Consider the following 23,963-nt stretch of genomic DNA (forward strand, 5'->3'; position numbering starts at 1 on the left):
GTGCCTGTTTCCTGCCTGCGGCCGTTAGAGGCGCTAATTGTCCGTATCCTGAGTTTTAGTTCTTAGACATTGAGATGTGCCGGCCGGAAAGTGAAAGTTGGAACTCACATGTCAACACTCCCGTTTATTTTTGAGGTATATAGTATGTCAAGAGATCACAGAGGACGAAATACTAGGCAATTAATTGTGTCCTGAGCTAATTATTTGTATACTAAATTTATACTTATTATACTAGAGAGTAGACGTAAGTGGGCATTACATTGATTCAGTTTCATCTATTCTACTTTTAAGAGTTAGGAAGCGAGACAATTGTGGTACTGAGCTATATAGTGTGCTCATTTAAGGGCATGTATGACTCGAGCTATTGAGTGGATCTTTCACTGAGAACGAAATAGGACGAATGTCATTGAAACCTATTGAGGAGGAAATTTGGGCGTCTTACATTCTCCAGACGTTTGCGTAATTTTTGTCGTATAGCCGATTTTAACAAGTCACCGTATAAGAACCATGACTTGTCGGTGAGTTTACAGTCAACAGCTAGAACCTGCGAAGCTCGAGTGTACTTTGAAGGTTTCTGTACGAGTGTAACAGAGAGCGAGACTGGCCTTTCTTCAATAAGAAGTTATGTGTAAAAAAAAAAAAAAAAGGCCGATTCGGCATTTCTTTCGCGTCACATTCAATAGCATTTGTATTGGTGCTATTCATGATTCTGTATAATGTAACTTAAAAAGAAACTAGTTGTCGTGGACGTCGCTACAGACGTATAGGTATGCCTGAGAGAACACGCAGCACTGTATAACCAGTTCATGCACAGAAAATAGCGATGTTTATAAATTCATAGCGAGGGAAATGTGTTTTAATCAGCACAAAGCACTGAAAATAACTTCTCTTCGTACGTGCGATGGTTTGATTAATTGCGGGATGTTTCTGAGGGTACAAAGGCACTTTTTTAAAAGATGCGCTGCAGTGAAGCCAGTATTCGGGGGTATATGCTTTTTATGAGTATGTCAGACACCCCAAAACGCATGAACTTTGCAGCGAATTTACGCAAAGTAGCATGTGTGAAAGGCAAAACCATATCTTGAAAAGACTACGGGGTAAACAACTTCTTTCAAGTGAAATTCGCTTTCATTAAAATTTCGCATGCACCAAATTACAAAGCACCTGCGTAAAGCAGTGAAAGAAACGCATAGGATAGAGCAGCGAACCTACAAGGTGAAACAAGTTTCTCGGTAATTAATCAAATGAATAAAATACTAGTTTCCACACAGTAGACAATAAGGAGATGTAATGACCACTACAAGCTTGCGAAAAAAAAAATGTTTATTTACTCATGTTGTGGAACATATGAAGTAACCCCGACGTCCCAAATTCCTGGGTGTGCGAAATGTCGCTGGCCTGTTCTTACCAAAAGTGCGTTAATGCGAGCGTTGATTTTTGTTGTTGGATTTGGCTTCGTAAATCAGATTGAATATTCTCTTCGTTGGTCCAGTTGCTATGTTTGTTGGCTGCTGTCTTCTTTTCTCTTAGACTTGGTTCAAGGCTTCAGGTTTTGTCACATGTAATCTTGTAAATCGAGACCTCTTCTTTTCTTTTTGTCGGAATAATGTTGTTATTGATGGTATTGCATTGATGACATAAAATTGCCATCACCTTTCACGCATGCTCAACTGTCTTGACTTCTTAATTGGGTCACCTCTGCATATTACTGATCACCATGCTATTAATGACCGAGCGACAAGGTGAAAGCAAAGCACTGACCAATTTGGAACCCCCCCCCCCCCCCCCTTCCGATTTTGAGCATTTACTTTGGTCTACGTTTCAGGCGCCCGCTTCATCGCCGGCACATGGGACAAGCCTGACGGGAACGGGATCCTTGTGAGGGATGAAAAGGGCAGGTAAACGCCATGTTCTACTTTAAGATTTTGCCCGACGTTTTCGGGTTTTCAATCTTTCGATGACATGCACACTTCGAAGGTTCCGACATGTCGGTTTTCCAGAATGATTTTCGTTTCCTTTTCCGTTAGCGATAAAGCACTCAAGGCCTACAGAAACCAGACGATCGTGCTGAAGTTGCCAGCTGGCAACTCGATCACGGACTTCAAGTGGTTCAGCGTGTACGACAGGAAAGCCAAGGTAACGCACGTGCGAGTCCGTCGCGGCAGCTGTCGCGATGAATCGCTGTGAAAAAAAATAAAGAGTTGAAATGGTGACTTTAGTTTGAATAAGCTCTTTGTAGAACTGTCAGAACACCGGTGATTCTTTCGACTTACTGAAAAACTGCTTTAACTAAGCACATGCAGGTAGATGGTTATTTTTATTCTACTCAGCTTATCAATCTATAGAGTCAGTTTCGCTATGGAGGCGCATTACTGGTTATCACGTTCTAGACCTGCCGCTGAACGTAAAATTTTTTTCCCGATGCTTTTTAGAGGCTGCGGATAACCATCACAAGTTGCGATTTGGAAGACTTTCACAGAGAATGCTCCAGAAAAAATTTGGTGTTTTGCGACTGCTCGTAGACGAGTGCCGGTGCTTGAGAAGTGAACGTTTGAGCGAAGAGGTTACTCATAGGCACTTGTTTCTTAGTTAATTTTATTGCTTTTAAAAAAGCTAGAATGGCTCAGTATAAAAAAAAAAAACACTAGCTGCATGCATGCAGATGAGGCACACAGTGGGGTGAGCACACACTTTTGCTCTCCTGCGAGTAATAATTGACGTCGTTGGTGTAACAAAATGAACTTTATTAAATGTTTGTTTCACCCCCAGCTTTAGGTGAGGTGCAGTGCTTATGTACGCTTTCGGTGTTTACAGCAGGTTGCTCGAATAGGTAAATACGAGTTGCTGAAGGCTAAAGTGTGGCGCCAAACCATGGCCAGCAAAGAAAGAAATGTTTGATTACCTTTGCAGTGCTAATGTACCAGTGGCATTAAACGTTAGGCGAGTTGGCGTTGATTTGTCCGTGAAACAGCGCTCTGTTGTCGGTTCTTCTTTACGTCCACTATCTTCACGATGTTCCAAGGATGAGCTAATTACATCACTCCAGAGGTTGACATTTGCCTTTTTAACACGTACTTTGAACAACTCGCCTAAGGGCATTTGGTCGGTCTCGCAAGCAATGAAATTGGCTGGCTCCGAACACAAAGACTGACGAATGCTGTCTTTGCACGTAGAGGAGCTTTGCGCACGTGTACATTCCCGCCCACCTGAATCTTCCGAGGCCGGCGGTGGCGGCAGCCCACCTGGTTGGCGACCACACCAATGCGACTGCCGTCGTCATCGAGGACCAGAAGACGCTCCTGTTGAAGAACTTCTACTATGACGGCTCGGCACCAGGTACGGTGTTCTGTTGGCGTAGGTTCGAATGCCATCGCTGCGCACCATGTCGCGTAATCGACATGGTGTGCAACGTGAAGACCACACCGGTTTGCTTCGGCCTACCCGCGGTGTGTTTGACATTTCTCCTCTTCGAACTCTCTCTGTGGACTCTTGTAGCAGCTTCATCCTATAGGATAACACGCAAGCGCCCGCCACAAGAAGGAACGTTTTGAGTGAACCCATTGTCGGAACACTCGATGTGGGAATTTTCAATTTCATGTCATTTTCCCGGCACAGTCGCAGCGAGTCACTTTGTGCAGCTAATTGCGACTATTATGACGTATCAATATGTTCAAAGGAATGTCGCCTCGTAAGAATGGCGTCGCGCGAACTGAGAGTTCACAAGTGCGCAAGTGAACCGCTTTACACTTGTACAGTGCTCACGGAATGAAATAGGACACGGAGCATTTAGTAGAACCCTACATATGTGCAAACTACGCGAGAGCACCATGTCATGTCGCTAGGAATTTGGTCACCAAACATGATGAGGACTCCGTTGTAAGCGTTCGCGCCAAAATTACGTCGATGTGACACGAACTGCAGCCGGTTGAAACGAAAGTATGCGCACTACTTAGCCCTAAATTGACGCGTTTCATTCCGTGAGCACTGTAACTTCAGCAGCTTGAGGTTGGTTAATAAAAGCGAACACCAAGTTCCAAATTGAAGCTCACTTGACGGAAATTGTGGTCATGCAGCGCATGCATGCACTTTCGACTGCGCCACTGGTGATGCGGACTCGTTTCAAAACGAGCAGGGCGATGAGGAGGTCGATACGTATAGTCGCTTTGGGTTCGCCTACCACCGGCGGCAAGTTGTCGTTTACTTGAATTTGCTTATCTTCACTAGGAATGAGAATGGGTCCGGACGGCAAGAATGCTTCCCCAAGCAATTTCCATAGGCGCCTAATTAATCGAACGATGTTCATTTCCCCAGTGTTTTCTTTGTTTTCAGTGTTTCTTGAGATTGCGCGGTTGTGGCCTGCCTAAATACCGCTCGCTTCAGTTTCTGAAATTTCCTTTTTTCCCGCGCTAAGCCGTGTTCATGGTATTTTCGCGAAATCGTGCTTCCATAGAACAGAAGGTGGACCTGCAAAGCTTGTCATAATTGATTTTTGCATTGAATCTGCTGCCAAAACAGCCGAAAAGAAGGCGATCTCACCGTGCTCACGGCGCATGCGTGCGCAAGCGCCGTCATCACCACGATGATATTATAGTTGGAGGTACGTACAACGCTAGCAGACAAAAGCGGACCAGGGGAAAAGGCGGGACTGAACGCTGAATAATGAAATCATAAAGACGCTTCCATGACTAAGCAGAGAAAGCAAAACGAAAGAGGTGGAAGGAAACAATCAACGAAATGAACAAGAAAAGCATAGGTGTCGTAATGCTGGCCGATGCATGCCCAAAAGGACCAGGAGGGAACTTCTGTCCTTTTCTTCTCGTCATTTGTGGACTGCCGGTGATATAAAACACTTATTTTTCGTAGAGGGGCACGTAAGGCAGAATAATGTATCCCTTGCTCCGCCATCACCTGCTCGCGCAGAGTACTTTAACGTCCCATCAATTAGCAGATAGAAACGTGTTAGCCATTAGATGCTTGGCTAACAACGCGTGGTGAGGCAATTTAGAGCGGAGTGCGGAATGTCAGCCACATTCACCAGTGACTTATCGCGACAGTGTATTGGGTGGTTATAAGCGCTTGGTGCCGTTCTTTTCCTGCACTTATGTACTTAGCGATGTCTTCTCAAAACATGCTCGTCCCATATTTCTCTGGTCAGCAGCTTCTCATTTATCTGTAATACACTTTCGCATAAATCTTAAGGCGGTCTTTTCCAACAGAAACAGACATTTAAACAAACAGAAAGACATACATACATACATACATACATACATACATACATACATACATACATACATACATACATACATACATACATACATACATACATACATACATACATACATACATACATAAACAAACAAGTAAACACCTTGCGAGCTTATTCAGTCTGCTGAGAACGGTAACTACCTGCAGTTTTTGTGACAGTTGAAACTGATGGTGAAATCGATCTCCTAAATAACACCAGTCAGACGTTGCTGTGATTTGCGACTTCACGGCCTGTTAGCTGCCTCATAAGTTCCAACTTCGGGTTGCCGTTTTGCTCTCTTTCTTTCTTTTTTTAAATGCCACACTTTCTCTCTCCTCGTCAAAAGCACCTCACACTGTCATTGCTATTGTGGCGTAAGCATGACAGCGCGAACTGACAGGACAAACAGAAAAACAAGCAGCAGTTATGCGCGTGCGCGCGTTCCTCTGCTGTGTCTATACGCTTGTGCTGCAGTGCTTTCGAGTTATCGGTCATATATCTGTTTGCTATTTCAGTGCAATCTATTATAGGCTAGCTTAAAATTGTTTTTTTTTCGTCTGCCACTGCAGGTACGTACTTCCTAGTCGGAAAGGGCAACAAGCCGGGACCCAAAGGAATCAAGCTTCTGGACGAAAAAGGAAGGTGCGATTTAGAGGCTGTCTTCGTTCGGCAGGTTGAACGCGCAAACAAAGAATTTCCCGCACGCCATAAGATTTTCTCTGAGTGAACTTATTCCTGGTATATATGTTTCTCATTTACCTTAAACGTGCCTCTATAGAGCTTTTTGAAAAATTACCGACGAGATGAACAAAAGGTGGTTTTGACGAAGGCGCCGATACTTGTGGACATTCAGTCAAACTTTTCTATATAGAACCCCAAGAAGTATATTCGACAAGCCATAGCAGCAAGCCTAACGCAGGGCACACGGGGTACGAATGTCACTTGCTTTCGCTTGGTTACAGGATGAGAACACATAGTACAAAGTATATAAGGTGTGTCTTCAACACTTGCTGGAAAGTCTCAGTTGAGTTGCGTTGCATATGACTCGTGGAATTTTGACTATCGTTCGTTTTATAGATCGGAGTGCACGTGCTTCAACTATTTCTTTGGAAGGAATATATCAACGTACGAGTTCCTAGTGGTGTTCGATGTCTGTCTGCGTGAAATGAGTGAGACACTCATGCCGAAGACCAACAGAACTCTGCAAAACGCGCATTCGACCGCAGTTTTCTTAAGATAAACAATACAATATTGCAATAGTGCCCGTTACATGTTCGGGCCAATCGCATTGAGTCTAAGGGCTAATTAAGAAGACATTATATGTTTATATCACAGAGTTAAGCGGATAGGAAACATCATGTAAAATTAAAGGCGCAAATCCGATGACCTCACTGGGCCAACGGAGTATCAGATGTGGGCTCATATGGTGAGCGAAAAAAACAAACAAACCGTACCAGCAACGCGCACTTGAACATCGTGGAAAGGATTCTATTTTCTTCAAGCAAGCTATAAACGATGAAGATTTACCTGATAACGTGGTGATATCACGAGAACTACTCGCTTCAACGACACATGTGTGACTCCTTCACTAGGGCATAAAGCTAAGCTGTTTGATGTGAATTCGTGCTTGAAATCAGCGCAAAAAGCGAGGTTAACACAAAAAGGACTCGGGACGAGCGCCTTGTTTGCACCACCTCGCTTGTCCTGCGTCCTTGTTTTCGTATTGCACACATCTGAGTATGAATCCTTTCCCGCATATGAATGCGTCTCTGTGTGGCTCAACTTCTATGCCACGCAAGCCACAAGGTTCTTGAACGAGCACTCACATTCCGCAAAGCTAGCTTGCCCGTTGATGTCCCAGCAGAATATAGTCGCAGTGCGGGCAATATACGCTTTGATAAACGTTTGATAAAGTTTGATAAAATGGCACGGAGAAACGAACATTCTTTTCATACAACCTACAAAGCAACCGAATCAAAACGCCCTTTTTCATAAAAAATGACAGCTACAGACGGACAAAAATTCCTCACTCGTATGATGCAAGCAATAGCTACAGGCACCGCGTAGGAGACAATTTGCACGTGATCCAGCTTTTTACGTCTCTCTGGTGCTGACGGTAAACGCCGCCTTGGTATGTCCTCGCGCCCAACACTGTGAACGTGACAATAATGCGGGCGTACGGGGACGACAATAGGTTCAGTACTGAACGGTCTGAACGCGTGTGGTCGCAGGCGGGTAGCGTGCTTAATTACAGTCGAAAAGCCAAATAAAGTGAATAATTCTTTATACCGAACACAAATAACGAAGCCGTCTTTATTTCATGTTAACATTAGAAATTTGGAAAGCAAGCGTGTTGAAATAGTGGAATTGTTGTCTAACCTTCACTATAATTCTTGCGTTATCGGTTTCTCAGATACATATGTATTTGAGAAACCAATAATGTATCTGTATCTGTATGTATTGAACCATATGGTTCAATACATACATAAAACGATCATAAATAACGATCTGATTATGAGGCACACCGTAGTGAGGGACTGCGGAAATTTTAACCACTTGGGCTTCTTTAACGTGCACCTAAATCTAAGTAGACGGGTCGTTTCGCATTTCTCCCCCATCGAAATGCGGCCGCCGTGGCCGGGATTTGATCCCGTGACCTCGTGCTTAGCAGCCCAACACCATAGCCACTAAGCAACCACGACGGGTCAAGAAAAAATTCAAGGAAGGCGGAAATACACACACTGTTACAGTGCACCGCAATATAATAGCATCACTACCAGCCGCTTTCTGCGAGTTTTTCTCAAACACAAATTTTCACGATGTGTTGGTGACTCTGATCCAAACACTGCTTATGATCACTTATGATCCAAACATTGCTTATTATGACCTTTCTTGCAGAATTTCTTTGGACGCGTCTATCCGAAATATCTCAGCAATTTAGGCAACATAGAAATAAATAAATAGCAATGACGTAAAGCGAAAAGATAACAATGCAACGTTAAACTTACGAGTTCTGAACATGATTACGCTGTCAAAATTACCCAATATCAAATATTAATGAATTGGTTATGAACGCTGTAATCTAGATTGGTAAGACACTATTTTCCATTTTCTTGCTTCGGGCTGCTCAGGGTGCGACAGTTTTTTGGATAGCCATTTCGAGAACTTACTGCAACTAGCTGTGTAAAATGTATTTCTGGAAGCACGTGACTCTACAGAGGTTGTAATACGATCCTCTCTCGTAAGTCAAACAAATCACGTGGTTACGACGACACCAACATTTTGCGAATTAAAGCTGCCGCAGCGATCATTAACCCGCCATTAGCACGTGTCTGTACGTTATGTTTTCAACGAGTATTTTTCCAGATTCTGTGAAAATAGCGTGATATAGTACTGTACAAAGATGGACAGGTTAATGTTCTGGAAAGCTATCATCTGATTTCTGTGCTCTCGGTTCTTAATAATAATAATAATAATAATAATAATAATAATAATAATAATAATAATAATAATAATAATAATAATAATAATAATAATAATAATATCGTCTTCTTTCTAAGCACAAGTTAATCCCTCAGACAGAGTATGGTTATAAAAAGGAAACAGAAGATGCACTTTTATTGTGCCAGAGGTACAAAATTTAATGAAGGATTAAGAACTGCTGGAATTCTTTTTTTCAGATTTAAGAAAAACATTTGATTTGAATAAGCACTAATTATTATTTTCAAATTGAAGAAATGGGGTATTAGAGGTGCTGCACTGCGTTAGTCTACGTACTTAAGAGGAAGCTTTAGCTCGGGCCCAACTCCGACGCGGCCTATTCAAATACATGTAAAACGCAAAAACGTTTTTATAATATAACCCCTAGACCGATTTTGATGAAGTTTGTTGCATTTGAAAGAGAAAGCTAAATTCTAGTGACTGTTGGAAGCGGAATTTCGATTTAGGGCTTGAATTTTCTTAAAACGATTTTCAAATATTTGCCCGTTTGAAAAAAATAGAAGCACGAAGTTTACAAATTCATAACTCTGGATCAAAAGCAGATATCGCGGTTCTGTAAACGGCATCCATTAGATCATTCAAAGCGGACAAATTCAATATGTCATTTTACATCTTACATGAATTTGTTACGTTGGTTACAACGGTATTGCAAAAGTTGTATTTCCCTATAATTAATTTTTTTTATATTCATGTATAACATATCAATTTTGTCCGCTTTAGATGTACTATTAGATGCAATTCACAGAATTGTATTATCATCTTTAGTGGTGGAGTTACAGAGTTGTAAACTTGATAGTTTCGTTTTTTGAAAAATTTTGATTTTTGCCAATTTTTAATAAAAAATTGACGACCTAACTCAAAAATTTGAAACCAACAGTCACTAGATTTTAAGTTTGTCTTTTAAATGCACCAAACCTCGTCAAATTTGGTGCAGTGGTTGCTGAGAAAAACTAATTCTCCTTTTACATGTATTTAGATAGGAGCACCCGAGCTAAAGCTTCCTCTTAAGAGGAAGCTTTAGCTCGAGTGCTCCTATCTATATACATGTAAAAGGAGAATTCGTTTTTCTCGGCAACCACTGCACCAAATTTGACGAGGTTTGTTGCATTTAAAAGAAAAACTTAAAATCTAGTGACTGTTGGTTTCGAATTTTTGAGTTAGGTTGCGAATTTTTTATTAAAAATTGCCAAAAATCGAAAATTTTCAGAAAACGAAACTATCAAGTTTACAACTCTGTAACTCAACCACTAAACATGATAATACGATTCTGTGAATTGCATCTAATAATAGATATAAAGCGGACAAAATTGATGTGTTACACATGAATATAAAAAATATTTAATCATAGGGAAATACAACTTTTGCAAAACCGTTGTAACCGACGTAACAAATTCACGTAAGATGTAAAATGACATATTGAATTTGTCCGCTTTGAATGATCTAATGGATGCCGTTTACAGAACCGCGATATCAGTTCTTGATGCAGAGCTATGAATTTGTAAACTTCGTGCTTCCATTTTTTTCATACGGTCAAATATTTGAAAATGGATTTAAGAAAATTCAAGCCTTAAATCGAAATTCCGCTTCCAACAGTCACTAGAATTTAACTTTCTCTTTCAAATGCAACAAATTTCATCAAAATCGGTCCAGGGGTTATCTCATAAAAACGTTTTTGCGTTTTACATGTATTTGAATAGGCCGCGTCGGAGTTGGGCCCGAGCTAAAGCTTCCTCTTAAGTCGTTATCAATTTACAAGAATAAATGGATCTCGCTCAAACTTAGGAGTCATATTGTATGATGTGCCTCAAGGACTCATCCTTGGGCCGCTCTTATTTATAGTGTTTATCAGCGATTTTGCTAATATAAATTGTATACAGCACTTAAATGTGGATTATGCAAATATATTTTTTTCAAGTGAATATAGTCGTAGCTTCGAAGTTCAGTGTAACATGTGATTGCAGCTCTTGAACCGCTGGGTAAATGCTAACAATTTCAACTGAACCTTTTGAAAACAGCATGTTCTGTTTACTGCCTAAAAGAAAAAAATCCCGAAGAATGCTGTCTTACGTATGAAAATAGTAGTATTGAGCTGGCGAATTGAGAAAAATATGTTGGTGCTGTCTTCGATGAGCATTTAGACATGGTATGAGCATGTTGCGATATTAAGGACTTTCTTATCAAACTTATTTATTTAAATATACCTTACAGGTACCTAGAGGCATTGTGTAAAGGGGGGAGAGTATAAACTCAAAGATTATGATATTCAATAATTAGAATACATATGCTAATACATAGACAAAAAATACAGTGTAAGAAATGCGCTAACATACAATAATGGGGTGTTAAAATTGTACAATGGACAAACCGAATGCTTTCGAACGCGAGAGGTCATTGAACAAGAAACTTTCACAAAGTAAAATATAATCAATAGAAATACAGAGCGAGCGGGACATATTTGGCTATAACAAAACAGTATTTAAAGGATAGTATAGCACATTATTAACGGGAAAGTTAAGACAAAAATAACACGTTATGTTATGTAGAGTTTTAAAAATGCGTTGTTAGAAGGTGCCGGAAATTTTCCTGGTCACTCTCATAAGCGATGACGTTAAGGAAGATCGTTCCAAAGGCAAATGGCTCTTGGAAGAGTGGAGTGGTTAAAAGAATGAGTCTTTCCGCAGATGCGCATGAAATTGAACTGATTGTACAACCGGGTGACCTGTAATGAGGAGTTTCAAGTGGCAGAACTGATGGCGCTGTATTATGGACGTATTTATGAAATAATGATAGCAGGGCTATATCACGACGATCATGCAAGGGCTGTAGTGAGAGGTCGAGTTTAATTTGTGTTATGCTTTTGTTATAGTCGTAACAACGTTAAATAAAACGCGCAGGCCTGTTATGAATAGATTTGAGTTTTTCGATCAAGTATTTCTGATGGGAAGACCAGACGGATGCGGCGTATTCAAGCTGAGGTCGGACAAATGTTAGATAAGCTAGTTTACGAATTTCTTCAGTAGAATTATGCAACTTGCATCTTATGTACCCTAATGATCGCGAAGCATTGGTGCATATGTATGCAACGTGCGTTGACGACGAAATCATTGAGACTCCTAAGTAAAAATGAAGGCGTGCTGCCTGTGAGGCTTAATACACAACTATATCACAGCTTTATAGAATTCCGACTGCAATATTGTCTCTTGGTTTGGTTCTTAGAGCACAGTGAAATATTTCAGCACTTCACATAGTACAAAAGCGCTCAATACGCGCTATTTATTGCTTGCACCGATATGAACTTTCCATGCCACATTTCATTTAATCGAAGATGCTCCCTTTCCAACGCTTAATGTAACTTAAGATTTCTGTGCTTGCTTTCACTCAGATTCGCGAACACCCCGATGAATTTATACAAAAATATGTAAAATGTAGTGCCTAAAGCTTCAGAGAGACGCGATTTATTGTACCTCGCCGTCGAACTAACTACGGTCTAAGTAAACATGACATTGCAAAATTTCTTGACCGTTTCCCTTTTGTATGCGTTATGCCTAACGATATGAAACTTACTAAGCTATTTAACCGCATGATTAAATGACACCTATTTTGCTTGTAACAGTAATATAACCAGAATATATTGGTAATGTGTGTGTGCCAATTGGAATGTGCCGCTCTACAATGACGAAAAATATCCCTTAAATTTCTGTGATGCCGAGCGTAGACGAACTCGCGTCACAAGGGTTGCTGAAGGACAGCAACCAGACTCATTAGAAGACTGCGTCACAAGTCCACTGAGTATGTGCCACTGAGTGTGCGGCCAAGCGAGGGAACAATTCTCAGCGTTCGTGGACTCCGGCGCGCCAGGCTTCTAATCTCGGAGGCCACGCGATGACTTTTCGGCAATGCTGCAAGATGGCGCAGCGTGTCCAGAACGAAGCGCGAGAGGGGAGCCCGGTTGCCGTGTACGACGCGTTTCTGAGCGTTCTCACGCACCGGCATGCCACGCATCTCGGAAGCCATGCGCAGGCTTCGCGGTGGCACACCTAGATGGCGCCGAGCGTGTGTTTAGGGAAGGCGCGAATGAGGAGTCCCGCAGCAGTACAGGCCTCGTGCGTGACTCGTTTCGACGGTCATCTAACATAGGTTGTTCCGCTGTATTGATTCAATGCTAACGCACTACCGTCGACAGTTATCGTGAGATGGGTTCAGGCGCGAATTTTTCTTTTTTTTTGCGGCTTTTGTCCCGACGTACGCGCAGGACCCACGTGCTGGGAAAGTACGCGGGCGCAAATCTGCGCTTCACGCTTCCCGGCAACCTGACCGTGGACGACGTCGATTGGTTCGCGGTCTACTGCACCGGCTGCTCCAAGTCCCTGGTGCAGGGCTCCATTCCGAAGCGCCTGAACGTGCCCCACAACACGAGGTGGATCAAGAGGGTGGTGAGCTCCGCTCTCGTCTGGCCTATGTGTGATGCCGTTCTTACGGAGTTGAAGGGGATAAGGAATAACAGCTGGATTTGTGAGCGCGTTTCACTTGAGCGGCATACGCCGTCTTGATTTGTCTCCCGTGTATGACAGCCAGCGCGGAAGACAAGCATGTGCCGGAATTCTTTCAGCAGCACTGATGCTTTTCTCCGACTTCGCTGTGTCAGTTTTTTTTTTTTTTGTGAAGACAGCAAATCTTGGCAGTTATCATCTCGTCTCTACTTTGGATGTCACAAGAGGGACTTCGGTAGGTTTTTTCAGCAAAGAAAACGTGTTTGACTACCTTCGGCTAACGTGAAGTACCCCCATAACTTTGATAGCGGATTGTGGTTAAGATTAAATACCAAGAACTTTATTGTTAGCCTTAACGATCTCACTTTGAAACAGTTAATTATTTATATCTGATATAGTATCCTTTCAAAACTTGATTTTCATTAATTTCGCTGTAAGAGGTTGAATGATAGATAAAATGAAAGCCAAACTTCAATTCTTTTGTCGTGCGTAAACTCTAATGCGGGTGCGTCGGTATGATGTCATGAATTTCAAAATCTTTTCTCCTATTTGTGCCATTCTGGCGCAGTAATGTTCAGTGTTTGGCCCCTTTCGAATGCAATGTATAGTTTATCTTTAATGCTAAAGATAACTATGCCAAATAAGCAAATACCAAATAAGCCTCCTTTTAGGGCAATAGAGATGGTAATGTAGGCAGTGCCTTTAGCCTTGCCATCCAAGACCTTCAGCGTGTCTGAAACAATGGTAATAAAAATTTAATCTCCTAACACAGCTCAACTCACCGTTTCTGTTTAGTGTTCATTTTAACAAAAATATTTCCTTTGGTATACGAGGCCTGTCAGAAAAGTATCCGACCTTATTATTTTTTTTTTGCGAACACCTGATGGATATGAAACAAGCGCGCTTGCATCAGCCGACCTTGAACCTTCGTGCGCATGCGCGAATTTTTTGCTGCCTGCCGATAGCCTCAGTCGCTGGGACGCAGCGTTTAGTGAAGTAGTGCGCAGTGCTCTCGTCGGTTTTTTGTTGCAAGGAAAATGGTGGAGCGATTGGAGCAGCGCCACTGCATCAAATTTTGCCCGAAACTGGGCGACAGCTAAGTGGAAACCATTCGGAAGTTTCAGACGGCTTTCGGTGACGATGCTATGAGCAGCACACAGATTAAGGAGTGGCACAAGTGGTTTAATGACGGCCGCACATCGGTCGAGAGCGAGCCACGCACCGGTCGGCCATCAACATACGGAAATGACCAGGTCATTGCGGAAGTGAACGCTGTGGTGATGAGGGAACGTCGTGTGACTATCCAAGAAATTGCGGAAGAGGTGGGCATCAGCACTTTTTCTGCACATTCCATTATGACCGAAGATTTGGCCATGAAGAGAGTTGCGGCGAAATTCGTACCGGAGCTGCTCATGGTGGAGCAAAAGCAACTTCTTGTTGAAGTCTCGCAGGACATGCTGGACTCCACAAAGAGTGACCCCGACTTCATGAACACCATTATTACTGGTGACGAGTCTTGTGTGTACGGGTACGGCCCGGAAACCAAATCCCAGTTGTCACGGTGGAAGCATTCCACGTCACCAAGACCAAAGAAGGCCCGACCAAAGAAGTGATGCTGACTGCTTTCTTTGACTCCCGCGGTGTGGTACACCACGAGTACGCACCACAGGGTCTAACAGTCCCCAAAGAACACTACAGGGATGTCCTCCGTCGCCCACGTGATACTGTGCGTGGTGCTGTGCGCCTACGTGATGCGCAAGAGACCGGAGTTGTGGTCGACAGGAAATTGGCGCATCCATCACGACAATGCTCCTGCACGTTCCTCGCACTTGATTCAGACTTCTTTTGGGAAAAACCAGACTCCTATAGTTCAACAGGCTCCTTACTCCACTGATATGACCCCCTGCGACTTCTGGCTGTTTCCCAAAATCAAGAGGCCATTGAAAGGAGCGCGATTTCAGACAAGAGAGGACATTACTCTGCAACGACAGCTGAGCTAAATTCCATTGCGAAAGAGGCCTTCTCGGAATGCTTCCAGAAATGGTAGCAGCGCTGGGAGAAGTGTGTGGAGTCTCAAGGAGACTACACTGAGAGTGATGAAGTTTGCAACGCCCCAGTTATGCCAGCTTCTTTTATTCGGCCAAAGGTCGGATACTTTTCTAACAGACCTCGTATATGCTTCAGTGCAATGATCTATACCGGCGTTCTTCTGGAAATGCGAGGTATTGTGTTCGATTCTCAGCATTGGCGACCGCATTTCAAGTGTGTCAGAAACGCTCGTGTACCGGGCGTTGCGTGCAAGGATCCCAGCTGGTGTCAAAATTAACCTTGGGACCACCTCCCGAACTAGTGCGCGCCTCGTAGTCCGTCAGTTGCTTCTGGACGATTTAAACCGCCCAACTGATTCATTTTCTTTTTTTCTTTTTGCCGTTCTCGTCTGGGACAGTCGAGACTGGGCCTGCTGAAGATGCACGAGGCGCGTCAGGACACGCAGCAGTTCCCCAACTGCGAGACCATCGTGCCGGACGTAATTCAAGTCAGGTGGAAAGTGGAGCAGGACGACATCACCTTTAACGTGCGCGCCGTAGCCGGTCAGTGTCCGCTTGCACTGCGTTGCCAACGAGGCACAACGGGAAATTTTTTCTAAAGCCTGCACAACACTTCATGTTACTTTCAGGGTGACTTTCCACACGTGCGCGTACGTACGTACATACATACATACATACATACATACATACATACATACATACATACATACATACATACATACATACATACATACACACACACACACACACACAACGTTGAGGTATCTATGGTTGTTACCGCATGCGAGGTTATATTGAGAAAAGACGTCGAAAATACATTTGTCGTCCTTTCGTCATGGATATCTTCACACACACACACACACACACACACACACACACACACGCACACACACACACACACACACGCACGCACACGCACACGCACACGCACACGCACACGCGCACGCACGCACGCACACACACACACACACACACGCACACGCACGTATATATATATATATATATATATATATATATATATATATATATATATATGATGAACAAGAAGAAAGAAAACCGTGGGGCCCGATTTTTTGTTAGTCATATCATAAGAATACAACAAACGATCACATGAAAGACAGCATAGTGGTAAGTCCTTGTAGTTCTAAATAGAATCAAAGAAATGATAAAAAAAATTTGGAGGACGCTTAAGCTTCGCCTGTAAGAGTGAAACGCGATAGCAGACAGAGACCCCTGACTGCTTTCATGCTTATACCAGCAACAGCAGCTTATGTAACTGCAACGTTTACTGCGAAGCACTGGCGGCGAACGCTATGCACGAAGCCAAGCTTTCTGGTAGAAACGCGGCCTCTTGCGTGGGTCGATGCCCGGTTTTTGTTTCGCACATTTAATATTTCTGTCTGAGAAGACATAACATAAAAAGGTTTGCGCTGTCGGTTCTTTCTTTTCATTCCATTTGTTTGTGGGCTGCCATTCTCAACATTCCGAGGAATAACGTTGTAAAGAATGAAAGACAAGGTATGAGCAACTTTGGTGGTAGGAGAGTGGTTCGACATGCGTGGTTCGGAATTTAGTTCGAAATTTCTTTTGGTGGAACGACGCCCGACACTGGACGCCGACGCCGGATTTTCTGCGACGTGGGGCTCTTAACGCTATCGCGTTAAAATATAAATGAAAGTGGATGAAAAAATCAACCGGGTGCATGTGGGATACGAAGCCACTTCTCAGCATTACGCTTGCGATGCTCTTACCAATTGCGTTGCCGTGGCGCCGTTTTACCGTCCACTTTCTGGGGTACCGTATGTTTGTCTACTAGAACTAAACCTGGGAGTGTTAGCCGGCGCCGCCACTCATGACCTCGGCGGCGGATGTGGAACATACTTTCTGCCGCAGGCGTCATGCCTGCGTGAACTTTGGATGAAGGCAACTGGCCAATAAGCCCACACAGGCTACCTGAAGGCATCAAAGCTGCCGGATTCGACACTCTCGCTTTGTAATGAACACTTTGAAAAAATATTTAACTGCACAGTTATACTCAGTGCAGTTAAATCTGCTAAGGAAAAGGAATGTTTCACGCGTAGTGCCAACAGCTGCTTTAGTTGTGAATCAGTGAATGGTGCCGTTGTTTCTTCGCATCTCGTCCGTGTGTGCAGCGTGCGTGGATCACGCATCACCAACACTCGCTAAGCCTGCACCCTAGCAGTCTTCCATGTATGTACGTGTCCATCCACAGAGCACGTGCGAGCGACGCGAAGCACGCGTTTTTCCTTTTCGACAGATAACCACATGTGGACGGCATTCGGTATCAGCGGCGCGGCCGACAAGAGCCAGATGGTGGGCGCGGACGTCGCTGTGATTCTCATCGCTGGCACCAACTACGACGTCTCGGTCAAGGACTTTATGATAACGGCCAAGGCACAGGTGAGGGCATTACCTTGACCAAGCCCTTGGTTTGCCTGAAGGTGTGTACCTTCCTTTAGTTGCCTAGAGCGGGCGTTTGAAGTATATACGCCTTTGTTCATAGGCGGCGTGCCAGGCATAAAAGGGAGCAGGGCGACGGCCGGAAAAATTTCGGGGGGGGGGCGAAGCCCGGTAGACCCCCCCCCTCCGGCTGCGCCACTGGCACCAACGTATTATATTTAGAACATTGTCCGAAGAGTCCAAGCGCAAATCTTGTTATCGCTGTCACTGCTTCGTGCGAAACAGCCAAATCCTTTTTTTACCGGTTCAAAATTTACACTGAGTATGCGATGCGAAAGCAATATGACCTTACGGGCAGCTGGAGCGCAAATATTTAGAGGTAAGCCGCGGCCGGTGTTCGGTTGCCGTTATATATGGCTAATCGCAAATGCAGAAGTGTTGTCTGTCCGTCGGTTAATGGATGATTTCGTTTTGTGCGCACGCGATAATTATCAGCATCCGTTTGATGTCTGGTATCGGTATTTGTTGGTGTCGCGTCTGCACGGCGTACTTACACTCACGCCGCCCTTGTGCCTTGTCTGCGTGCAGTGCTCCGGCTCCGACGGCGTCTGCCCCGACACCGAGCAGGGCGGCAAGGACGACCTGACGCTCAAGTCGAAGACTTACGCCAATGGCATCGTCGACGTGGTCTACTCTCGCAAGCTCGACACCGGTACGATTGCCGTTCTGAGGACACTGCGGCTTCCTTATATGCCTTTTACTGTAGGGGTGTGGAAATACTGCAGGGTTTTTCAGGGAACACTTCCAAATTAAAAAAAAAAAATTGCCCGTGGCAGATAGTACGATTCTAGTCCACGAGCCTGGTCTGCTCGAATAGGCGGAGATTACTCGCACAAACAAACAAAAACTGAAATGCGTAATCGACTAATTAACAAAAATCACTAATTAAGTTTTTAGCTATTTACCTTATAGAACATATTGCAATTCACGAATTCTAGCGGGTGAGACTGCAAGGCATATCCACTTGAAGATAATTGTGTGGATGACATCATTTACGACACATATGCGCCTTCGAACTTGCGGTAGAAATGCGCTGTAGTTCCACTTCTTTTCTTAACAGAACGTCGTTCAACGCATTGAAGGAAAAAAGTAACTGGAACGCCAATGCATTTCTCCGCCAAGTTCGGGAATGAATATCTCGAAACTGGTATCATCCCGAAAATCCTTTCCAAGTGGATCCACCTTGCGAACTCCTCGGCTAGAATTAGTAAATTATATGTGGCATGAGGCAATTAGTTAAAACATTAATTCGAATTTTTGTGAATTAGTCCATTATGCATTAAAATTTTTTTTTGTGTGTGCAAGTAATGTCCGGCTCTTCGAGTAGACCAGCTCATGAACTAGAATTGTGCCATGTGCCACAGGCAACTTAAGATGTTTTTAATGTGTTCGCTGAAACACCCGGCATAGTACCGTACGAGACGGAATCAGAATACGAATTGAATAGTGTCAGAAGCGATTTGAATCGAATCTAGAACATTTTTCGATCAATTTGCGATTCACGTACAGTCTTTTCATCACATTATCAATTTCGACATCCGGGTATTCGAACACTAGAAATTATATATCATTACACTGCGCATTATAAAACATTCTATATTACAGGCACAAAGGGAACATTAGGAATAACGAAGTGGCATACTCGAAACTAGGGGCTTTTAGCAACGCTCACCATCTTGCATTATTAAATAAAGCTTATAGTGGTTACCTTGTCGGCCAATTAGCCTCACTACGTATCTTGGTGACCAAACCAGAAGTGCGTGCTTTGTGTGGCGATGGGAGAGCAGAAAAAAGAAAGCAAATAACTTTTTCGCTTGTTCGAATGGTGGCGGCAGATCGTGACAATATTGTGCACATCAAGTGTGCTGAAATCAAGCGTAATTTAGATTTAGTACGGTAAGAGGACATAGGTGCGGCATCCATAAACAGTACCAAGTCAGAGCCACTGCAGAGAGTCATGTGTAAACAAAATTTATCGCTGTTGATCGTGGTTTTGCCCAAATTGCCTGGCTTTTCTGAGCGTACGCTAGTACGGTATGTGGCTCTGCGGATGCGGTGAAAGTTATCGCATTTTCTCTTTCGTGCCACGTTTTATCGGGCGCAGTCTACGGCTTGAAGTATTCGAAAGCTATTCGAAAAAATATTCAGTTTTGATTTGATTCAGAGTATTGAAGTTCGTCTGAAGACTGAATCCAATCCAATATTATTAGATTCGCTATTCAAAAGTTCGGAATATTCGCACGCCCTTATGTTTTAGTGTACTATACAGCTTTATGCAGAGCGTATCGCTCTTTTATAAGTGAAGGATGGTGTGACAAGGCAGGACAGGGCTGGACAGGACAGGACAGGGGAGGACAAGGGAGGTCAAGACAGGGCAGGATAGGTCAGGGCAGGACAGGACAGGGGAAGGCAGGGCAGGGGAAGTCAGGACAGGCCAGGGCGGGATAGGGCAAGGCAGGGCCAGGGGCAGGGCAGGTGCGGCCATATTTTTTGCGATGGCGGACTTTGCAGCGATGTTGCTTCCGAAAAGCGAGGAGGAAAATAACGAAAGCGAAGAAAACGACGACAAGACATAAGATGGCTATGACCGCATCAACGCATTATACCGCTTTGAGGTGAAACCTCATAGTAAACTACAGTGACTCGCCCCAGGTCCTCGGACGTCGTGGAACTGGCTGGAACCCTGTCGCTGCGCCTGTAGAGCTGCACTGTGTGGGACAAGTTTGTCAGTGGTCTCGCTCTCACGATTACTCTGTGAAGATGACGGGTGCATTGGGCTGTTGAGCGCCGCAGCTCGCGTCTCACGCTTGCGAACGGCCTTAGTGCAGTTATAGATGAATGGGCAGATTATATAAGCATTCGAAATGAACGGACGAACGTGCGAAACGTTTAGTTACTTCCGACGTTTCGGTCGGGGCTCGGCCTTCTTCAAGAGATACAGGGCGTACGCAAAAAAAAAAAAAACGCTTTTAAATACACAGATACGACCAGCGGCCACAGAACACGTGCGTAAATTTTATCATATGTAACGCATATATCAGGCTTCAAGAACTGAACAACATAGGCACTCGTGTGATGTGATTGCAACATGATTGTATAAGACGAATTACAAGCATTGTTTGCAATTGCAAATTGGAGTATGAGTTTCCTGAGTACAACCGCCCCACACGAGCCTTCGCCACATGTATGTTGTACACCATCACCGCATCTAGACGGTGAAGAACACCTTTGCAAGGTGAAGGAAACATCAAGACTAATTTCGGATCATCTAGCTTGTCATAAAGGTCTTTAAGCCGGTGATCACGAATTTTCGGAGATGGCCATTTTCCTGCACTTCACCTGCACTTGTTCCCCTTAGAGGACGTTGCAAGAAGGTTCTCATCTCTTGAATCGTATACACCGGATCGTTAAGTGAAAGGCGGCACCTGTGTCGTTGGTGCGCGTGCACTTACACTCTTAGGCAAAGTTACACCCTTTGGCTTGCCCCTTCTGCCACACAACAATAATCGTTATCTGCCTTGATGCGTTTCCTTTCTTTAACGCTGCGAGCCCGGAACTTTCCAGTAACGAACTGCACGCGCGTTATCAGCATAGAACAGTGCCCCTTTTGATAACGCGCGTGTCGTTCGTTACTGGAAAGTTCCGGGCTTGCAGCGTTAAAGAAAGGAAACGCATAAAGGCAGATAACGATTATTGTTGTGTGGCAGAAGGGGCAAGCCAAAGGGTGTAATTTTGCCTAAGAGTGTAGGTGCGCGTTGCGCACAGAGCCTATCGCTATGTCGCAGGTTTGCGCCATGGGCGACACGTTCACTAGAGCAAAATTTGATAACATGCCTCTCCCAGGCTATGGTGGCCGTCCTGGTCACTGTGCACATTGTGTGTGGAATGTGGACGACACCTACAGACGTACGGGCACAGTTGAAGCAAGAGTGGTTTACACGACTGCACCACGTGAATGAGCCTTTGCAGCGAGCTCGCCGACCGTGACTGTGGGTCACTGACTACAAAAGCTTTTTTACACCAGTAAAGGTGCTCGCTGGTCTCATGGCTAACGCCTTCACACTCAAGGCTACGAAATCTTTTATTTTTTTTATTGTTCACGAGAGAGAGCTTTATAACTGTACCTGTGTTGTGAGAAGAAGTAGTTGAAAACTGCATTTATTCTGACCACTTGGTGCGCACCAAAATGTCTCAGACAAGAGACAAGAGCAGCGATATTTATTTAGGTTCATTTCATGCAGTTTCCGGGTCTCTCGCTGCTATCATAATTAAGGTAAAGGTGTTAGGGTACGAACAACACCCCTTATACACTCATAAGGGAGTTGGAATGCTTGCATGTGCTCTCTTAAAAGAATTTACACCATTTGGTGCTTATCTTGTTCCACAACAACAGTCTTCATCTGCCTTGCTTGCGTTTGCTTTCTTGAAAACTCAGCGCTGGCTACTTTCTTGTCCAGAATGCTGTGTCACTCTCATAACGCGCAAGCCGTTCGTCGCTTAGATACCGGGCTCGCAGCGTTAAAGAAAGGAAATGCGGGCAAGACAGATGACAGTTATCGTTGTGGGACAAGATGCGACCCAAAGGGTGAAAAGGGTTTTTAAAAGTGTACGAGCAGCTCCTGGAAAACAGCAGCGCTCGGTGACATTTCTTCGCGCCGTGTTAGCTAACCGCGACACTTAATGTCATGAGTCATGCCCGGCAACATTACACTTGTCTGTCTATAGATGCCAGGAGTGACGCATATTTATTACGGACGTACCATATGCTCGCATTTTTTTTTCGAGAACAAATGCTAAAGCAGCGCAAGATCGCTTTCATGGTTGAACGCAGGGTCGCCAAGATGCCGCCAGCGTCGCGACGGTTCCGGGTGCTGTACTGAGATTCTTGCGTTGCCTTAACGCAGGGGATGACAAGGACAAAGCCATAGCGTCTACGGGAGAGGTGGCCGTGGTTGCTGCGCAAGGTCCTGTCAACATGCAACAGCCGGAAACTGTGCTGTACCACACCATGATAGTCACCAGGCGTAAGCGGGAACATTGCTAGTTTTTCCCAACACTTGAAGCTGTCCTGCACCCTGAATAAGCACGAACTTCAATGAGCACTGTTCTTTCCTTCTTTCTTTCTTTCTTTCTTTCTTTCTTTCTTTCTTTCTTTCTTTCTTTCTTTCTTTCTTTCCGGCTTATGATGCCATTACAAAGAGGAATAGTAATCACACAATATCAGTGATAGTGGTAGTACAAGTAAGGTCGCTGAAGCCATGGAACGTTTTGAGTTAACATCGTCAGGGCACTAAACGTACGAGGACGCATGTAAATTAAAAAGGAGATCAGCATTACCTAGAAAGAAGGCTAAAAGGCACTGCACGCTCCCTCTAGCCTTCGTGACAAAGTACTGCAACGCACTCTGAAATATAAACATTATTCTGCGGAAATACTATCCAATATTATCAAGCAATGAGCACTTTAGAAAAGCGTTCCCGGAGGTACCAAGGGTCACGCATCGCCGCAACAGAAAGTTTATGTAGAAGTAAGCCCTCAATTTACCGTCTCGGGTGTAAGACTTGCAAAGATATTCGAAATTATATAAAGATTAGAAGCGCTGCAAGTGAGTATGCGCACGAACTTAACTCCAGTTTTACCTGCACGAGTTCTAACTTCATTTATTTGCCGCAATGGTCGTTCTGCTATAAAGAATACATCGGCGTAACAGGACAGCCGATGAATGTTGCACGGACATCGTACGGACATGGTTACGAAACTTTCCAAAGCAGTCGCACATCATTTTTACATACCAGGTCACACTTCTGACGAACTTAAGCTTCATATCCTACAGTCGCACCTTCGTTCGCGTAGAGACAGCAAATTACAAGAGTTCATACCCCCCCCCCCCCCCCCCCCAACGAAGTATTCCAAGTTCGGTACACTGCAAACAAAAGGCACAAATGTTTCAAAGGGAGCTGTTGAGTTTATTCGTTATACCAATGACTCGAATATAGCCAGGATCCCTTAATGTTTTGCGGCCTTACGCTTGGTTGAACCAGAGCTGATAATATCCCGCTTTCCAACTTATTGTCATTAGATATTTATCTTCATAAATATTTTAGGAGTCGTTTTCTTTTACCAATGTACAATCTTACGTAAGTTTCTAGTTTCATTCATTTATTAAATATTTAGATAATCTATTTTCTCCTTCTCTCA

At 44.0% G+C, this 23,963-nt stretch overlaps 1 protein-coding gene across 2 annotated transcripts in view; it reads left to right on the forward strand.

The window, feature by feature from the left end:
* LOC126533314 (protein Skeletor, isoforms B/C-like) overlaps positions 1-23,963 on the forward strand; it is a 45,353-nt gene that overhangs the window by 5,105 nt on the left and 16,285 nt on the right. For both annotated transcript variants that reach the window (XM_050180569.2, XM_055071865.1), the window contains exons 3-11: positions 1,826-1,898; positions 2,028-2,136; positions 3,174-3,336; positions 5,815-5,887; positions 12,999-13,179; positions 15,683-15,827; positions 17,563-17,705; positions 18,294-18,417; positions 22,670-22,789. In XM_050180569.2, coding sequence (XP_050036526.1) covers positions 1,826-1,898; positions 2,028-2,136; positions 3,174-3,336; positions 5,815-5,887; positions 12,999-13,179; positions 15,683-15,827; positions 17,563-17,705; positions 18,294-18,417; positions 22,670-22,789 — 1,131 coding nt within the window. The remainder of the gene's footprint in view (positions 1-1,825; positions 1,899-2,027; positions 2,137-3,173; positions 3,337-5,814; positions 5,888-12,998; positions 13,180-15,682; positions 15,828-17,562; positions 17,706-18,293; positions 18,418-22,669; positions 22,790-23,963) is intronic.

Source organism: Dermacentor andersoni, chromosome 7 (genome assembly GCF_023375885.2).
Source record: "Dermacentor andersoni chromosome 7, qqDerAnde1_hic_scaffold, whole genome shotgun sequence".
Taxonomy (NCBI): domain Eukaryota; kingdom Metazoa; phylum Arthropoda; class Arachnida; order Ixodida; family Ixodidae; genus Dermacentor; species Dermacentor andersoni.